The 25,311-nt window shown below is 46.4% G+C and overlaps 1 protein-coding gene across 6 annotated transcripts in view; it reads left to right on the top strand.

The window, feature by feature from the left end:
- jcada (junctional cadherin 5 associated a) overlaps positions 1-25,086 on the top strand; it is a 483,762-nt gene extending 458,676 nt beyond the window's left edge. For all 6 annotated transcript variants that reach the window (XM_072508374.1, XM_072508375.1, XM_072508378.1 and 3 more), the window contains one exon: positions 20,698-25,086. In XM_072508374.1, coding sequence (XP_072364475.1) covers positions 20,698-20,732 — 35 coding nt within the window. In that variant the 3' untranslated portion in view covers positions 20,733-25,086. The remainder of the gene's footprint in view (positions 1-20,697) is intronic.
- Positions 25,087-25,311: the final 225 nt, after the last annotated feature.

Raw genomic sequence — 25,311 nt, 5'->3', positions numbered from 1 at the left:
GCTTTTAGCTGTGGAATTGATTGTGAAGCTGTTGACTCCTGAATATCAATGCTCTGATTGAGTGGGCAGAGAAGTGACAAATAGAATTCAATCCAGAAAAGTGTGAGGTAATGCATTTGTGGAGGGGAAACAAAGCAAGGGAATATTCAATAAACGGGAAGATATTGAGAGGGGTTGAGGAAGTGAGAAGCCCTGGAGTGAATGCCCACCGGTCTTTGAAGATGGCAGGACAGGTGGACAAGGTGGTTAAGAAAGCATATGGAATGCTTTCCTTTATTGGATGAGGTGTAGAATACAGAAGCAGGGATGTAATGATGGAACTGAATAAAACACTGATTTGGCCACAGCTGGAGTTTTACGTTCCGTTCTGGTCACCACAATACAGGAAGGACGTAATTGCTTTGGAGAGAGTGCAGAGGAGATTTACAAGTATGTTGCTTGAAAATGCAGCTATGAGGAGAGTTTGGATAGGCGAGGGTTGTTTTCTTTAGAACAGAGGAGGCTAAGGCATACAAGGCTATGGGCCAAGTGCTGGAAAATGGGATTAGAATAGTTAGTTGGTTGTTTATGGCTGGCACAGACACGATGGACCGAAGGGCCTTTTCTGTACTGCAGAACCCTATGACTAAGGGTGACATAATTGAGGCCTACAAAATTATGTGGGACCTAGATAGGGTGGACAGGAAAGACTTGATTCCCCTAGCTGAGGGGTCAATTACCTTGGGCCATAGATTTGAGGTGATTGGTAGAAGGATTGGAGAGGACATGAGGAAAGACCTTTTCACTCAGGGAGGATGCTGGGCATCTGGAATTCACTGTCTGAATTGGTACTTGAGGCTGAAATGCTCAACTCATTTAAAAGGTACCTGGATGTACATCTAAAGTGCTGCAACGTGCAAGGCGACAGCCCTGGGTGCTGGAAAGTGGGACGAGAATGAGCAACTTATTTCTTTTTTTGGCTGGTGCGGACGTGATGGGCTGAATGGCCTCGTTCTGCACAGTAACCTTTCTGTGGTTCTATGGTAGCTAAATTTGCAGATGAAAAATAGGAATGTATGTTGTGAAGAAAGCATAAGTAGTTTCAGGCAAATATAGATAGGTTGAGGGATTGGGCAAACATCTGGTAGATGGAGTATAATGTAAAAAATGTGAAGTTGTTCACTTTGGTAGGAAGAATAAAAAAGCAGTGTATTAAACAGAGAACGGCTGCAGAATTCCAAGGTGTGGAGGGAGCTATGTGTTCTCATGCATTAGTTACAAAAAAATAGTATGCAGGTGCAGAATGTAATCAAGAAGGCTAATAGAATGCTTTATTATGAGAGGAATTGAACAAAAAAGTAAGGATGTTTTGCTTCAGTTATACAGGACATTGGTGAACCCGCATCTCGAATACTGTGTGCAGTTTTGATCTCCTTATTTAAGGAAGGATGTAAGTGCATTGGGGTGGTTCAGAGGAAGTTTACCAGATAGATACCTGGAATTAGATAGCTTGTCTTATGAGGATAGGTTCGACAGGCTAGGCTTGTCTCCACTGGAGTGAGGGGTGACTTGATTGATGTATTTAGGATCCTGAATGGTCTTGGCAAGGTGGATATGGAAAGGATTTGGGTTCTTGGTATGGGTGGGCCCAGGACTTGGGGGCACTGTTTTAGAATTAGGAGGTGCCCTTATAGGGGAGAGAGGGAGAGAATTTTGTTCTCTCGGAGGGTTGTGCAACTTTGAAACTGTCTGCCTCAGAAGGCAGGGGAAGCGGGAACACTGAATAATAATAATAATCTTCATTAGTGTCACAAGTAGTCTTACATTAACACTGCAACAAAGTTACTGTGAAAAAACCCTAGTCGCCACATTCCGGTGCCTGTTCGGGTACACAGAGGGAGAATTCAGAATGTCCAATTCACCGAACAGCACGTCTTTCAGGACTTGTGGATGGAAACCGGAGCACCCGGAGGAAACCCACGCAGACACGGGGTGAACATGCAGATTCTGCACAGACAGTGACCCATGCCCTGGGTCTCTGGCACTGTGAAGCAACAGTGCTAACCACTGTGCTACCGTGCAGACAATAACACTTGTAAGCCAGAGGTAGATAGGTGTTTGTCAGGGAAAGGAATTAGAGGTTATTGGGGGTAGATGGGAAATGTAGAACTAGAAACACAAACCGATCAGCCATGATCTTATTGAATGGTGGAGCAGGCTCTAGGGGTTGGATGGCGGACTTTACTCTTATTTCGTATGTTTGTAAGTCTAGTGTGTGGGTAGGGAGTTAGCATGCTTTCCACTTTCATGTATCGGTTTGCTTCTCATTTTCAGCCTGGCTAACAGCAATGTGGAAAAGAGAGCCAAATGTGTAAGTTTCTTCCTGTCAGTACACAGCCCTTCAGTTGGCACATCCTCAACTCTGCCTCCCCGTGGTGCCAAACAAACACTAGTGGGATTCAAACCCGGGTCCCCTTGTGTGGTAGTCACCACTGTTGTATTATATTGTATATCTGGGTATTACAGTAAGGCCCCTGTACTACAGGTACGGGGGTAGATCCCTGCCTGCTGGCTCCACCCAGGCGGCGGAGTATAAATGTGTGTGCTCTCCGAACAGCAGCCATTTCGTAAGCTGCTGGAGGAGGCCACACATCTCTGTGCAATAAAGCCTTTATTACATTCTACTCTCGTCTCGTCGTAATTGATCGTGCATCAATTTATTACACAGAGATTTTTCAGAGATGGACCTCCGCATCAAGCCGGATCGCCTGCAGCTGCATCCTCAAGCAGACAACGCCAAAAAGGACTTCACACATTGGCTAGCTTGCTTTGAAGCATACATCGGGTCTGCACCAGACCCAATCTCAGAAGCACAGAAGCTCCAGATTCTGTAAACGCGGCTGAGCTCCAACGTTTTTCCCCTCGTCCAGGACGTGCCTACCTACGCAGAGGCCATGGCGCTACTGAAGGAGAACTACGCTCAGCAGACCAACAAGATCTACGCCAGGCACCACATATCCACGCGGCACCAACTTCCCGGTGAACATTCAAACCTGCTAATGAGAGACGCGTTCATTATGGGAATAGGGTCTGACTACATCCGCCAGCGCCTCTTAGAAGAGGCCACGCTTGACCTCGCGGTGACAAAAAAACTAGTGCTCTTGCTCACGGTTACCTCACGCTTATGCCCCTGACCGCACGGCCCACCCCCCCCTGTGCATCGTGAACCCCGCCAGCGGCCATCCCATTGTGGACCCCATCAGCGACTGCCCTCAGCCAACCCCACGCCTGCGCCGTGCGGCAGCCAACCAACCCGGGGGGACCCAAGTGCTACTTCTGCGGACAGAAAAAACACACCCGGCAGCACTGCCCGGCGCGGAGCGCGCTCTGCAAGGCCTGTGGCAAAAAGTGACATTTCGCTGCAGTGTGCCAGGCCCGCTCAATCGCCGCTATTGTCCCGACACCCCCCACGTGCGACCCGTGGGCGCCACCATCTTGCTTGCCTCAGAACCAATGGGCACCGCCATCTTGCCTGCCCCAGGGCATGTGCTGCCCGAGGGTGCCGCTTTCTTGCCTGGCCCAGGACATGTGCGGCCCGTGGGCGCCGCCATCTTACCCGCCTCAGGACCCCTGCCCATCGGGCACCTCATCGGGCCGCTCATCGCCTGCAACCGCCGACGACCAGCCGCGTCTCGCCTCGGTCACTCTCGACCGCACAACCTCGCGACCGCTTCGACAAAGGTGAAGGTCAACGGGCATGAGATCTCCTGCCTGCTGGACTCTTAGAGCAATGAGAGGCGCTGCTCCCTTGCGGTACACCCCGCTAACCAGAGAATCTCCCTGGCCTCCGGGTCCCACTCCATGGCAATCCAGGGGTACTGCATCACCACTCTCACTGTCCAGGGCGTGGAGTTCAGCGGCTTCCGCCTCTACGTCCTCCCCAACCTCTGTGCTGCCTTTCTAATCAGCCTGGACTTCCAGTGCAACCTCCAGAGCCTAACCCTGAAATTCGGCGGGCCCCTGCCACCCCTTACTGTATGCGGCCTCGCGACCCTTAAGGTCAATCCGCCTTCCCATTTTGCAAACCTAACCCCGGATTGCAAACCCGTCGCCACCAGGAGCAGACGGTACAGCGCCCAGGACAGGCCTTCATCAGGTATGAAGTCCAGTGGCTGCTTCGTGAAGGCACCATCGAGGCCAGCAACAGCCCCTGGAGAGCCCAAGTGGTAGTGGTCAAAACTTGGGAGAAACACAGAATGGTCGTTGACTACAGTCAGACCATCAATCTGTACACGCAGCTCGGCGCGTACCCCCGCCCACGCCTATCTGATATGGTCAATCAGATTGCACAGTACCGGGTCTTCTCGACAGTAGACCTGAAATATGCCCACCAGCAGTTCCCCATCCGCAAGGCGGACCGCCCATACACTGCGTTCGAGGCAGACGGCTGCCTTTACTACTTCCTTAGGGTTCCCTTCGGCGTCACCAACGAGGTCTCGATCTTCCAATGGGAGATGGACCGAATGGTTGACCGGTATGGGCTGCGGGCCACTTTCCCGTACCTGGACAATGTCACCATCTGCGGCCACGATCAGCAGGATCATGACGCCAACCTTGCCAAATTTCTCCACACTGCCACTCACCTCAACCTCACGTATAACAAGGAAAAGTGCGTGTTCAGCACGAACCGCTTAGCCATCCTCGGCTATGTGGTCCAGAACGGAGTTCTGGGGCCCGACCCCGATCGCATGCCCCGCCTCATGGAACTCCCCCTCCCCCACAGCCCCAAGGCCCTCAAACGTTGCCTGGGGTTCTTTTCGTATCACGCCCAGTGGGTCCCAAACTATGCGGGCAAGGCCCGCCCACTCATTCAATCCACTGTTTTTCCTCTGATGGCCGAGGCTCACCAGACCTTTAACCGTATCAAAGCCGACATCGCCAAGGCCGCGATGCACACGGTCAACGAGACGCTCCCCTTCCAAGTAGAGAGCGATGCATCAGACGTCGCTCTGGCCGCCACCCTCAACCAAGCAGGCAGGCCCGTGGCATTCTTTTCCCGCACCCTCCATGCCTCCGAAAGTTGGCACTCCTCCGTCGCAAAAGAGGCTCAAGCGATCGTTGAAGCTGTGCGGCATTGGAGGCATTACTTGGCCGGCAGGAGATTCACTCTCCTCACTGACCAACGGTCGGTTGCCTTCATGTTTAACAACACACAGCGGGGCAAGATCAAAAACAATAAAATCTTGAGGTGGAGGATCGAGCTCTCCACCTACAATTACGAGATTTTGTATCGCCACGGTAAGCTCAACAAGCACCCCGATGCCCTATCCCGAGGTACATGTGCCAGCGCACAAGTGGACCGACTCCAGACCATGCACGACAACCTCTGTCACCCGGGGGTCACACGTTTTAACCATTTCATCAAGGCCCGCAACCTGCCCTACTCCATCGAGGAAGTCAGGGCGATCACCAGAGACTGCCAAGTCTGCGCAGAGTGTAAACCGCACTTCTACCGGCCAGACCGTGCACGTCTGGTGAGGGCCTCCCGCCCCTTTGAACGCCTCAGCGTGGACTTCAAAGGGCCCCTCCCCTCCACCGACCGCAACACGTACTTTCTCAGTGTGGTCGATGAATATTCCCAATTCCCCTTTGCCGTCCCATGACCCGACATGACATCTGCCACCGTCATCAAAGCCCTCAACACTATCTTCGCTCTGTTCGGCTTCCCCGCCTACTTCCACAGCGACCGGGGATCCTCATTCATGAGCGATGAGCTGCGCCAGTACCTGCTAAACAGGGGCATTGCCTCGAGCAGGACGACCAGCTGCAACCCCAGGGGAAATGGGCAGGTGGAGAGGGAGAATGGGACGGTCTGGAGCGCCGTCCAGCTGACCCTACGGTCCAGAAATCTCCCAGCCTCCCGCTGGCAGGAGGTCGTCCCCGACGCACTTCACTCCATTCGGTCGCTCCTGTGCACCGCGACTAATGAAATCCCCCATGAACGTCTCTTTGCCTTCCCTAGGAAGTCAACCTCCGGGGTTTCGCTCCCGACATGGCTGGCAGCTCCAGGACCCGTTCTCCTCTGTAGACACGTTCGACTCCACAAGGCGGACACGTTGGTTGAGAGGGTAGAGCTACTTTACGCCAACCCGTAGTATGCCTACGTAGCGTCCCCCGACAGCCGCCAAGACACAGTCTCCCTCAGGGACCTGGCACCAGCTGGTTCCACACACACACACAACCCCCCCCTGCCCCGGCTCCACCCTCCCCTCCCCCGGCGCACCCCACCGCAGCCCCCGCTCTGGGACAATCCGTCCTCCCCTTGCTCCCACCCGGGGATGAAGAGGATTTCGACACGTTCTCGGAGTCACCGAAGACCAAGCAGACGCCTGAGTCACCACCAGCACTGCGACGCTCTCAACGACAGATCAAGGCGCCCGATCGTCTTAATTTGTAACCTTCTCTATAATTTAAAAACCAATCTGTATGTATATAGTTTCTCTTCCCCCCCCCCCCCCCCCCCCCCGCTGGACCCATTTTTAACAGGGGGTGAATGTGGTAGTCACCACTGTTGTATTATATTGTATATATGGGTATTACGGTAAGGACCCTGTACTACAGGTACGGGGATAGATCCCTGCCTGCTGGCTCTGCCCAGGAGGCAGAGTATAAATGTGTGTGCTCTCCGTGCAGCAGCCATTTCGTAAGCTGCTGTAGGAGGCCACACATCTCTGTGTAATAAAGCCTCGATTACATTCTACTCTCGTCTCGTCGTAATTGATAGTGCATCACCTTGGTCTCTGTAATGACCAGCCCAGTGACAATACCACTGCATGCCGCTCCATCAACTTCAGTGGGTGTTTGGAGCTGAACGTGGAGCTTTGTTCGACAAGTGGACTGAATCCATCAGACCAGACAAATAAATGAAACAAACAAAAAGGAAGACTGGATTGGTTTGGATATCCAGTGCCTTCAGCTGTTTCTTAATATCATGCAAAGTCAATCAAATTGGAATCTGAGATGCTGGGGACCTCAGGAGGAGGCTGAGATTAATCACCCACTTGGCACTTCTGGCTAAAGATTGTGGCAAATGCTTCAGTCTTATCTTTGCACTGATGTACTGAGCTCAGGTGATGGGAATATTTGTGGAGCCTCCTCCTCCTCCACCATTCATTACCAGATGTGGCAGGACTGCAGAGCTTAGATCAGATCCATTGGTTGTGGGATCACATAGATTGTGACTTCCACTGTTTGGCATGCAAGTAGTCCTGTGCTGTGGCTTCACCAGATTGACACCTCATTTTTAGGTATGCCTTATGTTGCTCCTGACATGCCCTCCTGCATTCTTCATTGAACCAGGGTTGATTCCCAGCTTGATGCTACTGGTAGTTAAGATATGCCGGGCCATGAGGTGACAGGTTCTGTGTGTCTACAGTTCTGCTGCTAATGATCACCAGCACCTCATGGATATTCAGTTTTGAATTGGCAGATCTGTTCTAAACCTCAAAATTTCCTTTGTGGTTTTATCACCACCGTATTAACAAGTGGGAAGAAAGGTTGCAGGGAAGCCCAGTAGCAGGCAAAGTGCCTGTTAATCCTCTTGAGGTGACTTATCTAAAGGCAAGGTTCAATAGTACTGGAGCAGACAACCAATCTTCCATATATTTCACAGTTTTTCACCTTTTGCAAAAATGTAGCTGAGATTAGTGAAACCACAGTGCTAATATTACCAGGGAGCTGGAAGAGCAGACAGCCAAGGAACTCACAAGGTCGAGGCTCTGCCAATCGGCATGGTTATCCTCATTTGTACAAATCCCTGTTAACTACCACCAAGCAACCATACTTAACATCCCAGGCCCAAAACACTCATTCCAGGTTAAGCAGCATTTCACTTGCACCTCTTTCAATCTGGTCTATTGCATTCACTGCTCCCAATGTGGTCTCCTCTATATCGGAGAGATCAAACGCAGGCTAGGTGATCACTTTGCTGAGCACCTTCGGTCTGTGTGCATTCAGAACCCTGACCTTCCCGTTGCTTGCCATTTTAACACAAGACCCTGCCCACATGTCTGTCCTCGGCCTGCTGCAATGTTCCAGTGAAACTCAACGCAAACTGGAGGAACAGCTTCTCATCTTCCGGTTAGGCACGCTACAGCCTTCCGATCTCAACATTGAATTCAACAAGTTCAGATGATTAGCTCTACCCCACCTCGACCCTTAGATTATTTTATTTCAACTGTCTTTTACCATTCATTTGTTTCTTGTCTTTTTATATATATTCCCCCCAATCTTATCCCCCCATTCCTTTCCTTTTCTCCCGTTTGCTTCCCCACATCTGCATCTGTCACAGTTTAGCCTCTGATGTTAGTTTCACATCTTTTGTTCTCTCCGGGGACTGCCATTAGCACTCTTTCACCTTGGTTTCTGTGGTTATTAGCACCCCGTTTCCCTGTGGTTTCTGTGCCTATTTGCACTATGTTCCCTTGGTTTCTGTGGCTTTGACTCCTTTTTCATTCCTCACCCCACAGTATAAATATTTCCTACTTTCTATGTCTTTTAGCTTTGACAAAAGGCCACCTGGGCACAAAAGGTTAGTTTTTTCTCTCTCTCTACAGATGCTGCCAGACCTGCTTAGATTTTCCAGCATTTTCTCTTTGGTTTCAGATTCCAGCATCCGCAGTAATTTGTTTTTGTCCGAGCAACCAGCCTGATTGGCTGCCTGATCAGCGGATGGCAGCAGATATTAGCAGCAGGAGGCTGCAGCATGGCACCATGGGAGTCTGTTCCTGGCACCCAGAGAGAGTTTAAGGGCGGTGGGGGAGCTGGGGTGGGAGGCTTGAGACCATGGCTGGTTCCCGAATGTGATGAGCCATTAGCTGCAGGCAAAACCTTGCAGTCCCACAAAAATCCTCGGTCTTCTGAATGGCTCGCCTGCCCTGCCGTTGGGGAACGTACGAAGAAGGTGGGGCGCGGAGGAGGGGAGGGGGCGATGTCAGCGGGACGGGCCAGAAAATCACTGCCCCAATGACCGGGAAGGGTGCACCAAGTCTGAGAGGTCAGGAGCATCATCAGGAGAGGATTGGGGTGGTCTGAGGGCTTGTGGCCACAGTCGAGGCTGGGGTGGCTGTCATCCGATGTTCCCTAATCCTTCATTTTCGTCCTTCATTTTCGTCCTTCATTTTTGCAGGAACGGTAGGAAGGGCAGCGTGGTAGCACAGTGGTTAGCATTGTGCTTTAACAGCATCAGGGTCCCAGGTTCAATTCCTCACTGGGTCACGTCTGTGCGGAGTCTGCACATTCTCCCCGTGTGTGTGTGGGTTTCCTCCGGGTGCTCCGGTTTCCTCCCACAGTCCAAAGACGCGCAGATTAGGTGGATTGGCCATGATAAATGTCCAGCAAGGTTAGGAGGGGTTATTGGGTTACGGGGATATGGTGGAAGTGTGGGCTTAAGTGGGTCGGTGCAGACTCGATGGGCCGAATGGCCTCCTTCTGCATTGTATGTTCTATGTTCTGGCCCATGAAGAGCTCATAAACAGACAACAGACAGCGGAGACTTTCCCCTGGGGAAAGACTAAAAATCAGTCACATCCCAATTACATCATTGGTCCACATTTATTAATTTTTATCAGTCCCTGTCTGCTTTTAGTGCGGGCATCGATCATAGCCTGATTATTACTACAGTGGCTAGAAATTAGGTGAATAATAATAATAATCTTTATTGTCACAAGTAGGCTTACATTAACACTGCAATGAAGTTACTGTGAAAAGCCCCTAGTCGCCACACTCCGATGCATATTCGGGTACACAGAGAGAGAATTCAGAATATCTAATTCACCTAACAGCATGGCTTGTGGGAGGAAACTGGAGCACTCGGAGGAAACCCACGGAGAACTTGCAGACTCCACATAGACAGTGATCCAAGCCGGGAATCAAACCTGAGACCCTGGAGCTGTGAAGCAACAGTGCTAACCACTGTGCTACCATGCCACCCCATTAAGACGCTAGAGATTTAGAAGAGGTTGGTAGGAACCAGAATGACAGTTTAGTGGAGGTCAGGCCACTTCCTCCCTTTAACCTTTGCCCCCTTTTGCCACAAGTCCTGCTCAGCCTGGTCCTAAATCTGGCACATGAACTAAAGGATAACATTTCAGGAAGAGGATCTGGCTTCTTGTGGTCAGATAGTCCGTGGAAATCTCTCCACACAGATTGAAAGCCAGTGGTAACAGCTACACATTGATAATCCGCATGATGAAGGCAGATTGTCCAAGAGCTCGAAAGTTCTTTTTACATTTATTCAAAATATAACATCATAAAAGAGATAAAGACAATATGCAAAATATGAAGAGAGCAGTATTGAAATACTATTATGACAGATCCAGGAATAGGAAGAGAAATGATGTGCAGAGTGCCATCAGTGTTCAACAAACAATGATTTACTGAACTGTCAAGACAGACAATCGACTAAGATAAATTCACACTCCCACAGCTTGGAGAAGAGATGAATGGCGATCTTGTGTTGTTCAGGGTAAGAGGTCAATGGTAGGAGCTCCAGCAATCGCTGAGAGCTGTGAGGGTGCCATGTAGATACTGGCAGCCCCGGGACTCCAGGATGTGAACACCTGGAGCTGCCCGGCCACAGGCAGGACTGAGTCAGGTCAGCTGCCAGAAGTCACAGAGCTGCTGCTTCTATCGCGTGTCAGACTTGGTAACTTTTGTGAGGGGAAAAGAAAATCTAACCGTGCAATGCCCAAAGTGACCATAAGGGTGAGCTAATGACCTCCATATGACTGCTATAATTGCAGAGTGAATGTTCCTGCCACTCCAGGGTTAGTTTCACCCTCTTGTTTGGCGCGCCCATGTTTCCTGACAAGACCTCGTTGGTGTTTACCTAGAGTATCAACAGGCCAGCCTTTATCTGAGACATCTCCATGCCAAATGATTTGATGGCCCACCACTTAGAGAAATCTAATGGCACTATTTATTTTGGCAGGAGATCTGTTTCTTTACGAGCCCTGCGGTGCAAACAATCTTTATTGAAACAGATTGTTTTCATTTGCAGTATTGTTGGAACTATGCAGATGTTATGAATGAAGCCAAGCTTTGAGTCCCCTGTAAGGCGGCTGTTTGTTCCCTTTAACTGTTTACGTCTTTTTTAATCAGCTTATCCCGAATGATGCACTAAGGTATCCATTTCAGGCAACAGTTAGGATGCTTATGCAGTTTTTGAGCAGATCTGACAGTTTTCTATGGAATGTTTGTACCTTTGGAATAATCAACCAGTTTGGGTTGACATTGACTTACTGAATGTTTGACCGTTCAGTATAGGGAACAATCATTTCCAGGTTGCAATTTCCAGGTTGTATCACATTTTAGGTGCTTTATCCACCCTGTCCTTTTCTTCGACTAGAAATTCGGCCCAGGGACAATTAAAGATATACTCTCCATCCAATTGCAATTTATCTTGAGCTCCATTGCTTTCGATGAGGTTTCTATTAGTCATTTCTAGCTGCCTTTAATTTTGTTTGGCCCCTCCTTATTCCAAATGCTGACACCTCAAATTTGAACTATTTGGTAACTGCAGTACTATTTATTTCCCAGAGCAGTTAGTATGATGTTATTGCATTTGTGTCCACTAGAGGGCAGCTGATTATGGAGTTATTGTGATCTTTCATTCAGTAAGCTGGATCGGGCAGAATCAGAGATTGAGAGAAAGTGATCAGCACTCAAATAAACACAGAGTCATTAATCTTGTAAAATGCACTGAGTCCCAACGCATTTCCCTGCCCTGAAAACACTGACTCACACTGGGATGAGATTCCATGAGCCACTCTCAGAGGCAACACATTTATGTTTTAAGTCACTGACTGGTGATTCAAGACAAGTGGGTCGACTGATTTCCATCCCCTCTCTGGCCTAGGGTTTTATTGTTAATTGCAGCAACTTTACTGCTTGGCTGCAATCAGCTAGCTCAGCGCTACAATAACTTGCATTTATATCATACTTTTAAAGTAACAGAACACACCAGACTGGAGATGAAATCTGAGATAGTTCAGGTCTGTATGGTTCCCCTAATAGGTATTGCCATCTGGGCCATTTGGTTAAGGTTATTTAGCAATTCTGCTTTACAAAGGGAAATTGGAAATCGGATTTTGGGTTAGAAAATTCTTTGTAACGGGAATTTGACTTGGAGATGACTGAATGCGTGCAAACCTAAAGCAAAAAAGCTGACAGCTCAATACGCCCCTCGATATGAGCCATGTGCCGTGGAAACAAAATAATTGCAATGGGTTACAGCTTGTAACTTAGGGATTTAGGCGTATCGAACATTCCTTCACTTACATTGAAGGAAACAAAAGAAAAACAATTCCTGTACTGGTTGAGGTTATTCATGAAAGCCCCACCTTCTCAACCTTGCCCCTCGCCTGAGGTGTGGTGATCCTCAGGTTAAATCACCACCAGTCAGCTTTCCCTCCTCAAAGGGGAAAGCAGCCTATGGTCATCTGGGACTATGGTGACTTTACTTTACCCCTAAGGACCCCACTCTGCAATCCTCCTGCGTAGAAATGGTATTCTTATAAATGAATAAAGAACGCTTTTTTAATGAATTAAAAGGACAATAAATGTAATTGATGTTTTCTAAAATAAAATGAAACAAAAAATACAATAAATAAATTCTTTACTGCTATCAGTGGTAACAGTTTTGCCTCTGCATTACCACCTGAATCAACCTTGACCACAAAGCCATGGTATCAAGCCCCACTCCAGGATTTGTGCACATAATGTAGACTTCCACTGTAATTTTCATTTAATGCAGGACAGGACGTGTTCACTGGTGGAGATACCATCTTTCAAATAGGACATTAAATCAAGGCTCTTTTATCAGCTAAGATGGTTTAGAAGATTAGATGACACTATTTGAAGAGTAGGAAGTTCCCAGTCCTGACTGACATTCTTCCCCTGATTATGTCAATCAGATTATGTGGTCATTCCATAAGACATAGAAGCAAAATTAGGCCATTTGGCCCATCGAGTCTGCTCCATCATTCAATCATGTTTCTCATCCCCATTCTCCTGCCTTCTCCACATAACGCCTGATCCCCTTATTAATCAAGAACCTGCCTATTACTGTCTTAAAGACACTCCGTGATTTGGCCTCCACAGCCTTCTGCAGCAAAGAGTTCCACAGATTCATCATCCTCTGGCTGAAGAAATTCCTCCTCATCTCAGTTTTAAAGGATCGTCCCTTCAATCTGAGGCTGTGGCCTCGGGTTCTAGTTTCTCCTCCTATTGGAAACATCCTCTCCATGCAAGGCATCCCAGTATTCTGTAAGTTTCAAGGAGATTCCCCCTCATTCTTCTAAACTTCATTGAGTACAGACTCAAGAGTCATCAACCACTCCTCATATGACAAGTCTTCACTTCGGTGATCATTATTGTGAATCTCCTCTGGACCTTTCCAAGGCCAGCACATCCTTCCTTAGCTAATGGGCTCAAAACTGCTCACAATATTCCAAATGGGGTCTGACCAGAGCCTTATAGAGCCTCAACAGCACATCCCTGCCCTTGTATTCTCACCTTGTCGCCATGAATGCTAACGTTGCATTTGCCTTCCTCACTGCCGACTGAACCTGCACGTTAACCTGAAGAGAATCCTGAAGTAGAACTCGTAAGTCCCTTTGTGCTTCTGATTTCCGAAGCCTTTTCCCATTTAAAAAAGTCTATGCCTCATTCTTCCGACCAAAGTGCATAACCTCACACTTTTCCACATTGTATTCCATCTGCCACTTCTTTGCCCACTCTCCTAGCCTGTCCAAGTCCTTCAGCAACCATTCTGCTTCCTCAACATAACCTGTCCCTCTGCATATCTTTGTATCATCTGCAAACTTAGCAACAATGTCCTCAGTTCCTTCTTCCAGATCATTAATTGATACTGTGAAAAGTTGCGGTCCCAACATTGCTGCCACTAGTCATCGGCTGGCATCCTGAAAAGGACCCCTTTAATCCCACTCTCTGCCTTTTGCCAGTCAGGCATTCTTCTATCCATGCCAGTGCCTTGCCCCTAACAACATGGGCTCTTATTTTATTTAGCAACCTCCTGCATGGCACCTTGTCAAAGGCCTTCTGGAAATTCAAATAGATCATGTCCATTGGTTCTCCTTTGTCTAACGTCCTCATTACCTCTTCAAAAGAATTCTAACAGATTTGTCAGGCATGACCTCCCCTTGACAAATCCATGCTGACTCAGTCCTATTTTATCATGCACTTCTAAGTACTCCACAATCTCATCCTTAATAATAGACTCTAAAATCTTACCAACAACTGAAGTCAGGCCAACCGGCCTATAATTTCCCATCTTCTGCCTCCCTCACTTCTTAAACAGGGGTGTTACATTAGCCACTTTCCAGTCCTCTGGGACCCTCCCTGCCTCCAGTGATTCCTGAAAGATCACCACTAACATTTCCACAATCTACTCAGCTCTCCCATTAAGAACCCTGGGGTGTAGTCCATCCGGTCCAGGTTATTTATCCACCTTCAGACCTTTCAGCTTCCCCAGCACCTTCTCCTTAGTGATGGCCATTACATTTGCCTCTGCACACTGATTCTCTTGGAAGTTCCGATATGGCACTGTTGACTTCCACCGTGAATACTGATGCAAAGTACCTATTCAGTTCCTCTGCCATTTCTTTGTTCCCTATTACTACTTCTCCAGCCTCATTTTCCAGTGGTCCAATGTCCATTCTTGCCTCTCTCTTACCTTTTATATTTCTAAAAACAACCTTTTGCAATCTTCTTTTATATACTAGCCAGCTTACACTCCTATTTCATCTTCTCCCCTCCTTATGCCCACTATTCCTCACCACATTGTATGCTTTTTTCTTTGCTTTTATGCTGCCCTTGTCTTCTCTCGTCGGCCATAGTTGCCTCGTCCTCCCCTTAGCATGTTCCCTCCTCCTTGGGATGAGTTTCTGTTGTGCCTCCCAAATAACCCCCAAAAACTCCTGCCATTGCTGTTCCACCATCTCGCCTGCTAGGCTCCCCTTCCAATCAACTCTGGCCAACTACTCCCTTATATCTTCGTAGTTACCTTTATTCAATTGTAACGCTTTTACATCTGATTCCAGCTTCTCCCTCTCAAACTGCAGGGTGAATTCTATCATGTTGTGGTCACCTTAAGTTCCCTAATCAAGTCTGCCTCATTACACATCACATGATTGCTGTTTTTACTCATAAAACGGAAACTGTGTTTCAACAATAACCAAAGGGTGTGGGTTGCTGAAGTGTGTAAGTAGGCTGGAACATTCTCCCTCTTTGGACTTAACACTCAGGAAGAAGTTGTGTCTGGTCAGGAAGTAATCTTCTGGAATCTAGTCCAAGGGCAGGGGGTGAGGTAAAAGGAAAGTCGCCATGTTCCCAGTTGACCATCGGCTGCTTTCCCCTTTGTGGAAGACAGCTGCCTGGTGGTGAGTTAACCTGAGGATAACAACACCTTGAGCGAGGGGCAAGGATGAGATGGCAGGGCCTTTATGAATAACCTCAGGCAATATAGGAATTGAACCTGCGCTGCTGGCCTTGCTCTGCATCACAAACCAGCTGTCTAGCCCATTGAGCTAAACTGGCAAGGGGAGGCCTGGTGTAGATGCTGCTCCATTCTCCCTTGGCGGATAATCTGGGATTGACCTGCTCCTTGTGCTCATTCTACCCCAGTCCTCAGTCATCTATTTATTTGCACAGGAATAACAGAAAGTGTTGCCAGATAATATTCCCCAAACGTCTTTCTGTCGAAAGCCATAGTTCCCATGTCATGGGATTTGGGATCCCTGTAGACCTGGCTCCGTTGACAGCACTCTGAGGCTGGAAGTTGTAGATTCGAGTCCCACTCCCAAGATTTGAGTAAAAAGTCTAGGCTGGCATTTCAATGCAGGCCTGAGAGAGTGCTGCACTGTCGGAGGTGCCATACTTCATATAGAACATTAAACTGAAACCCCGCCTACCATCTTAGGTGGAAGTGAAATTTACGCTGGCACTATTTGAAGAAGACTAATGAAGTTCCTCTCATGCCCTGGCCAATGTTTACTCCCTAACAAATAACTAAAAATAATTGATCTGGTCACTCCACCGAACGATAAAGAATGTACAGCACAGATTTAAGCCTGTTGTCACAACAATTCTCCTCCTGTGTTTATGCTCCACATGAGTTTCCTCCTCCCTCTCTTCATCTGATCAGATCAGCAAAAGTTTACATTCGTTTCCCCCTCATGTGTTTATCTCCTTGTTCACATTATACCACATTGCACTTTGTGGCAGCTTGCTGTGCGCAAATTGGCTGCAGTGTTCCCTTCATTACAACAGCGAGTACACGTCAGTAGTAATTCTGAAGTCAGGAAAGACATCTTAGAAGTGAAAGTCCTTCTTTCTTTCATAGCTGCCTTTGGTTTCCTCTCTGCCCTTGAGTTGCTTGGCATTAACCCCTGACCCCAGTGATAAGTCAGGCAGCAAGCATAACACCATGACAGGTGCAGCTTGGCACTGGTTTAAAGTAAACAACCTCTACATTAACTTTCCTGTATTGATCAATATGTTTAATGCAACATTAATGCAGGATAATAACAAGTGTCAACAAAAATGATCCTTCTGAAACCATAACGTAGTGTTGTAATATTTCAGCAACGTGTGCACTTACAAGTCACAGGTTTTACAAATTATTTTTTTTTAATTCATTTCCGGGATGTGGGCGTTGCTAGTTAGGCCAGCATTTATTGACCATCCCTAGTTGCCCTTCAGAAGGCGGTGGTGAGCTGCCTTCTTGAATCACTGCAGACCCTGAGGCATAGGTACACCCACTGTGCTGTTAGGGAAGGAGTTCCAGGATTTTTCCCCAGTGAAGGAAAGGAGATAAATTTCCGAGTCAGGGTAGTGAATGACTTGGAAGGGAACCTCCAGGTGGTGGGATTCCTAGATATCTGCTGCTCTTGTCCTTCGAGGTGACAGTGATCGTGGGTTTGGAAGGTGTTGACTAAGGAACCTTGGTGAGATCCTGCAGTGAGATGGCACATACGGCTGCCACTGTCCATCGGTGGTGGAAGGTTTGAATGTCTGTGGAAGGTGGAGTAGTCAAGCTTCTTGAGTGTTGTTGGAGCTGCACTCATCCAGGCAAGTGGAGAGTATTCCTTTACACTCCTGACTTGTGCCTTGTAGGTGGTGGACAGGCTTTGGAGGGTCAGGAGGTGAGTTACTCACTGTAGGATTCCTAGCCTTTGACCTGCACTGGTAGCCACAGTATTAATATGGCTAGTCCAGTTCAGTTTCAAATCAAAGTAACCACAAGGATGTTGATTGTGTGGGATTCAGCGATGGTAATGTCATTGAATGTCAAGGGGCGATGGTTAGATCCTCTCGTGTAAGAGATGGTCATTGCCTGGCACTTGTGTGGCACTATTGTAACTTGCCACTTGTCTGCCCAAGCCTGGATATTGTCCAGGTCTTGTTGCATTTGGACATGGACTGCTTCGTTATCTGAGGAGTTGCGAATGGTGCTGAACATTGTGCAGTCATCTGCAAACATCCCCACTTTTGACCTTATGATGGAAGGAAGGTCATTGATGAAGCAGCTGAAGATGGTTGGGCCGAGGACACTACCCTGAAGAATACCTGCAGTGATGTCCTGGAGCTGAGATGATTGACTTCCAACCACCGCAACCATTTTCCTTTGTGCCAGGTACGATTCCAACCAGCGGAGAGTGTCCCCCCTTGGGGAACATAGGAATTAGGAGTAGAAGTAGGCAATTCAGCCCTTCGAGCCTGCTCCACCATTGAGTTGGATCATAGCTGATCTCTTCCTCGTCTCAAATCCACCCCCTCACCTGTTGCCCATATCCCTTTAACCCGCTTTTTTATCAAAAATATATCTTATCACTTTCGTGAAACCATTTAATGGCTGATTCCCATTGACTCCAGTTTCGCTAGGGCTCCTTGATGCCATACTCAGTCAAATGCTGCCTTGATGTCAAGGGCAGTCGCCTCGCCTCACCTCTGGCATTCAGCTCTTTGGTCCATGTTTGAACCAAGGCTGTAATGAGGTTAGGAGCTAAGTGACCCTGGTGGAGCTCAAACTGAGCATCCATGAGAGGTTATTGCTGAGTAAGTGCTGCTTGATAGCACTGTTGCTGACTCCTTCCATCACTTTGCTGATGATGGTGAGTAGACTGATGGGGCGATAATTGACGGGTTGGATTTGTCCTGTTTCTTGTGTACAGGACACACCTGGGCAACTTTCCACATTGCTGGGTAGATGTCAGTGTTGTAGCTGTACTAGAACAGCTTGGCTAGAGGCCCGGCAAATTCTGGAACACAGTCTTCAGTACTATTGCCGGAATATTGTCAGGGCCTTTAGCCTTTGCACTATTCAGTGCCTTCAGCCATTTCTTGATATCACGTGGAGGGAATCAAATTGGCTGAAGACTGGCATCTGTGATGCTGGGGACCTCCGGAGAGACAGAGGTGGATCATCCACTCGGTACTTCTGGCTGAGATTATTGCGAATGCCTCATCCATGTCTTTTGCACAGATGTGCTGGGATCCTCCATCATTGAGGATGGGGATATTTGTGAGCCTCCTACTCCAGTGAGTTGTTTAATTGTCCACCACCATTCACAGCTGGACGTGGCAAGACTGCAGAGCTTAGATCTGATGCATTTGTTGTGGAATCGCTTAGCTCTGTCTATAACTTGTTGCTTATGCTGTCTGGCACACAGTAGTCCTGTGCTGTAGCTTCATCAGATCGACACCTCATTTTTCAGTAAGCCTGTTGTTGCTCCTGACATGCTCTCCTGCACTCTTCATTGGCCCAGTGTTGATCCCCTGGGGGATATACCGGGCCATGAAGTTGCAGATTGTGGTTGAGTATAATTCTGCTGCTGCTGCTGATGGCCCACAGTGTCTCATGGATCTCCAGACTTGAGTTGCTAGATCGGTTCGAAGTCTATCCTATTTAGCACAATGGTAGTGCCACACAACACAATAGAGAGTATCCTCAATGTGAAGAGGGGACTTTGTCTCCACAAGGACTGAGCAGTGGTCACTTCTACCGATACTGTCATGTAAAGTTGCATCTGCAGCAGGCAGGTTGGTGGGGATGAGGTCAAGTATGTTTTTCCCTCTTGTTGGTTCCCTCACCACCTGCTGCAGTCCCAGTCTAGCAGCTATGTCCTTTTGCACCCAGCCAGCTTAGTCTGTGGTGATGCTACCGAGCCACTCTTAGTGATGGATATTGAACTCCCCCACCCAGAGTATATTCTGTGCCCTTGCCACCCTCAGTGCTTCCTCCAAGTGGTGTTCAACATGGAGAAGTACTAATTCATCACCTGATGGTGGCCGGTACGTGGTAATCAGCAGGAGGTTTTCTTGCCCATGTTTAACCTGAAGCCATGAGATTTCATTGGGTCCAGAGCCGACGTTGAGGACTCCCAGAAAAATTCCCTCCCGACTGTATATCACTGTGCTGGCACCTCTGCAGGGTCTGTCCAGCTGGAGAGACAGGACATACCCAGGAATAGTGATAGCGGTGTCTGGGACATTGTCTGTAAGGTATGATTCTGTGAGTATGACTGTGTCAGGCTGGTGCTTAACTAGTGTGTGAGGCAACTTTCCCAACGTTAGCACAAGAGATGTTAGTAAGGAGGACTTTGCAGGGTCGGCAGGGCTGGGTTTGCCGTTGTCGTTTCCAGTGCCTGGTTCAATGCTGGGTGGTCCGTCCGGTTCATTCCTTATTTGTGTTTTTGTAGAAGTTGAATACAACTGGATGGCTTGCTAGGCTATTTCAGAGGGCATTTAAGAGTCAACCACATTGCTGTGGGTCTGGACTCACGTTTAGACCAGGCCAGGTAAGAATGGCAGATTTCCTTCCCTAAAGGACATTAGATTATAATGAAGATTTTAACATGTTAAAATGATCTCACTATAAGCCCACACAAACGACAGTTGTGCCCAGAACCTAGACTGTGGGGGGGTTCTCCATCTCCTGCACCAGATGTTTGGTGCGGCACACCGGCGGGATTCTCCGTTTCGCTGGCTGGTCAATGGGGTTTCCCATTGTGGGGCAGCCCCACGCCGTTGGAAAAACTCCGGGCTGCCGGCCAAACGGAGAATCCCAACGACGGAGAATTCAGCTCCATATATCACTGGCTCACAAAAGTTACAAACGTCCTTTCCTTGTGTTTTTATTTAGCTTGTGCCTTTCCCTCAGATCGCACAAGCTGATAAATTCCAGCTAAATGGAACAGCAGTTTGAATTATCTGCGATGAGACCGGAATGAAAACAAATCCTTATCCTCACTTTTACCTGTTCTGCCAAATGTGGCAACCATTGTGGGGAAGCTCAATGCATTCGACTGAGCTACAGTGGGTGAGAAGGAGTGCGAGGAACTTGGAACTTTAGCTGTGGGAAGCTCATAGCTGTCTCCACCCCCTGAGATTGAAGCAGAAAAATAGGCAAAGCAGGTCCTCAGGCCCAAACACTGACTGCCTTCTCTAAATGTGGATGTTTCTCATGTATGCCTCACTCCTCATTGATTTCAACATATGGTTTAATGAGTTGACCGTTCCATAACACTGAATAATGTCACATTGGATTACATAGGCTGAAGTGTGTGGCTGGAAGCATTATGTGTGAAACAGATGCTGATATAATGTTCTTTATCCCAGATTATTGCTGTTTTCCAGATGCCTATGATCCCAGCAAAGTTGAGACCGTGTGAAAAGAAAGGAGATGACAAGGGCGAAGAGATTTCAGGAAAATGTTATGGATTTTACACTGTGATCTGTTCACAAGACTATCTTTCATCAAATGCAAACTTCTGGACTGCCTTCTGCACACGCTGTTTAGATTAATAAATACATTGATAAAATGCTGTCTCACTGCCAGGAAGAAATTAGTCAGGCACAGAAACCACTGTTAACCATCTAGTGTCTGAACAGATAGCACTGTTCAATACAAAATTGCAGCCTTCTATAGCTGGTAGCTACAACTCAGTTCCTGGTGCACATGGTCACACAGCACAAAACCACCCCTAATTTTGTATTTAATTGCAATCTCACTCTGAATCCAGAGAATGACTGATAAAATGTCACATTGGTGTAGTCTCAGGCTGCTCTTCTGAAGTTGGGTTTGATGCAAAGTGAAAGCACCAAAATGTGCAAGGCCTGACCCAGAATGCTTGATGCCATAAAACTGGACACTTGAATTCAGTAAACGTTCCTTCCATTGGACCTAATATTGTTCACTTGATGAGCACAAAATGAAGACAAATCAAGCCTTCTGCATTGAACTCCCACTAACTGAACTGGATATCAAAAACTGACCATATTACTCACATACAATATGCCATACTGAATTTGCTTTCTCTTTATTAGAAGCATTTGTAAATTCTCAATTACAAGTAATTATGTTTTATGGTGGATGTTTTCAAATTATGAAACCCTAAGCCTAAATTATCCAATGTTGGCATGACTTAGATTGGAATTGTTGTTGCCAAGTTTTGGGAAGACTCAAATAGAAGTTTGCAGACTGTTTTACCAGATTAGCTCATTCGCGCATAGCCTCAGGTTCAAATCTGGGCAGGTGCAGGAAGTACAAGGGGGATGAGAGCAAAAACAAAATGGGTGAAGAAGTGTAATTTAAAGAGATGTGCCAAAATCCGGGGACCATAATTCAGAAAACCTTTGGCGGCATTTGGGCCGGAGATCCCAGCTTCCTTTGCACAGAGGGGCCTCCTCATGCACTAATTGTGCCACACCAGCTACCCCTGTCAGCAGATATGTACGCCAGGGTCCCTAGTATGTGGGCACAAGCTGCCAGTGTAGACCCAGACCTGTCTATAGGTCCTCCTCCTCTTCCAAACACTATGGGTAGTGGGGAGAGAGGGTGTGATCCCATTAGGTAAAATCCGTTAACATCAGCGGACAAGAACTAAGAATGGTATGAAGACTCGAGAGACTTAAGTGCCTGCCAGACAAAACAAAAGCAGATGAGCATAAATAGGTGAAAACATTTATGAAATATCTCAGCTGGAATTTATTTAAGCAGGCTTTTAAAATCTACTTAAAATCATTGATACATCTGACCACGCTGGCCGCCGGGTTGCAGTGGGACAGAGTTCCCATCCACTCTCCATGACACCCAAGTCAAGTCATTGCTACACGTGGCCAACAGCAGAAACCCGAAGTTCAGTCCCACCTTGAAAGATGTAAGACAATACGAACTTCACTGAGATCTATACAGTATGACGCGTTCCTCAAATTAATATTAGTAATACATTGATAAATTGCAGTGCTAATGTAAGCCTACTTGTGACAATAATGAAATTACTATTATTGTAAAAAAGAAAATTTGATGTGCCCACTCACAATTTGCAGTATGAATTTTTTATTAGATATTAATTTAAATATTTCTGACCTAAATTAGTCGTGTGTAATGACACTAAAGTTTTGTAAAAATCATTTTGTGGATACAATTTTCAACAGAACCTTCTGGACAATGGATGATTCCATGAAAAATTGCATTCACAGCCAATTCCATCCAGTGCCATTCCCACTGCAGAAATTTTAGATATGTTACCTTGCCTTTTCTTTTTGTTTTGGCGAATAGTTGACAAGCCACAAGATGACGGGGAAAGTAGCCATTACTCAGATCATCAAATCCATCGGCACTTTTTGCTCCTTTTTTGGAGTTCCTCAGATTACTGCGAACTGTTATAACAACTTGCAATAATATAGTGCCCCAATGTAGAAAAACATCCCAACGTGCAGTATTGATTTTTAAACAGAAGTGGAATGTAACCCTATAATTGCTTGTTGGTGCCTTTCTGATTGACTATATACTGATGATGAAATAGGCTCAAAGATCATCATTGTAAATAAAATATTAAGTATATTTATTTTTAACCTATACAGTATTATGAGAATGGAAGTAATGGCAAGAGAACAAGTGATTTGGAATCTTGATTAACACAGCAAAGCAGTAGTAACAGACTAACATTATGCAGTTATTGACTGTTAAGCGATATGGATTGAGGTTATTGTGGGTGGGATTTCTTTCCTTTTCCCCTGCCTCCAAGGACTAGGAATTGTTCAGATTTATTGTAGCAAACATGTTAGATGAACGCCTGCCGCCATATTCTCAGGACAGTGATAAATGTTGAGCTTGCCAGCAGTGGCACATCCTGAGAATGAATGAAAAGAATACAAAAGTCTAACCAACATGTGTGTCAATGATTTCTACCTAATGTGCCCTGTGTTTGCACATAGTTTACGTACCAGGTTTCAGACTGAATTTCTTAAAAGATGCCAAGGGAGTGTGTGCAAAGTAAATTGCCAAGTCACCACAACAGGATGCTTCTTCTCGGTCCTGTTGTTTTCGATGGAGAAGTACAAATGGGCAATATTTACATTCAGATTGAATACCTTAGAGTAATTATACAAAATCCTGAGATTGAATGTTTGCCAGCCAGGTTTCGAGCCCACTCTTTATTTGGTGGTCGGGGGACCCGAAGCTGGCTTTTAAGTATCCATAGGGTAAAAAAACGACACTATTCTAAGTTCAAGCATATCATTACCAATCACGAAATGCTACTAACTCAAATGCTGCATATGGGCTTCCTACAGATGACATATTCATTATTTTTCTAACATTTAAAGAAATAGCACGTGAGAAAAGTAAGCTATATTGTTTGAAATTATGTTTAGCTTTTACAATGCAAGTCCAGTCTGGGCTCATTTTCCATTCTGAGCACATAGGACACAAGGTATTCAAAGATTTAATGAAAAGTAGCAGCAAGTTAAGTAGGCTGACAGCTGACTTAATATATTGGGATAAATTGAATAGCTTCATGCGTTTCTATGTATATAGTATGTATATGGCCAGCACACTACATTCACAACGAATGCTATCCAGTGTCCGAGAAGAAGAGTTATATTATGTGCAGCTTCAGCATTAACTCCAAAATAAAAGTTAATATAGTCCTTCTATTTTTATTGATTGTCTCAAGTTCCATATGCATTGGAACTGAGGAGTTGTAGTTGGATCCAGGTAATTATTATTTACACATAACAGCTTTGGAAGTGAATATAATGGGTTGGGTTTCAATTCGTCAAAGGCTAGAGTTGTCACTGGTTGTATTTTAGCCCATTGATACCAACCACTTTAGGATGCATTGCACTCAAGCCAGTTTGGTGTATTATGTGTCTTGGTGATACTCTTGATTCATCATCTCAAATTGTGGCCAACACCGCCACGCTGAGACCTGTAGCCAAACCACCATTATGTTATATATATCTCGAAATGCTTTCCCAGACAAATTCCAATTATAAAGTGATAAAATCCATCATTGTATTACAGCATTTTTGTTTATTACAGCATAATCAGAGCGGACAAAATATAAACTTTTTCACACTTTACTAAAATCCTCGTGACAACACTCAGATGAATCACTGATTCCTGCAAAAAGCCAAATTTTGACATTAATGCCAAATACACTGTAAGAGAGAGGTGGGAAGCTTCAGTCTCACAGGAAGGACATCTGATAGCTAATCATCTGCTGTTGACTAAAATAAAATCACCTCAGTAGAACATACAAATGTGGATCAAAAAGATGAGGCTTGCTGTTATCCACTAATTTTTTGGTTTTTGACAAGCTTAAGCTTCTATATGAATGCTGTGTCCCTTCCTTTGTGGAGACAGTGTTGATAAATGGTCTGAAATGATTGAAATGCAGTCCTTTTCTGCTGTCTGGACAGAAAATGGGGATGAATCTACATTTCAGTGACTCAGAAAAACCTCCAACAACCACGTATCTTAAAAGCTGTTCCATAATTCTTTTGAAAACAAAAGCCGTTAAATCATATTTAAAACATGAGTATGTAATTGTACAGAACCCATCAGAATGTGGATTAAAGTAAAAGGGAATCTTACTTGTTTTTCCTTATGGCTTGCCATTAACTTCTATTTATCAACTCAAATGTAAATACTAATTCACATTGCATCTTGTGTGTTCACTGGTGTATATTATTCCAGCTTATCTCTGAATAAAATATATGCATGAAACTACTTTTAAATATTACTCCATTGTATTTTTCTTTACTCTCCAATTCCTCCCTGTTTCTCTCACTTGCCACCCATCTATATACTCCACCATCCAAGGGAGAGATTGTTGAGCTCAGTCAGCTGATTGCCAGGTTGTCAGTTCAAATACTCAAGTGGATAAAGTAAGCACCTTGTCCAAGGATGCAGGGAGATAGGAGTCTTCTAGGGACTGTCACTGTCAGTGCTTTGGGCTCGGG

This window comes from Scyliorhinus torazame, chromosome 6, assembly GCF_047496885.1.
Source record: "Scyliorhinus torazame isolate Kashiwa2021f chromosome 6, sScyTor2.1, whole genome shotgun sequence".
NCBI lineage: Eukaryota > Metazoa > Chordata > Chondrichthyes > Carcharhiniformes > Scyliorhinidae > Scyliorhinus > Scyliorhinus torazame.
This window is presented reverse-complemented; position numbering and strand designations above follow the sequence as displayed.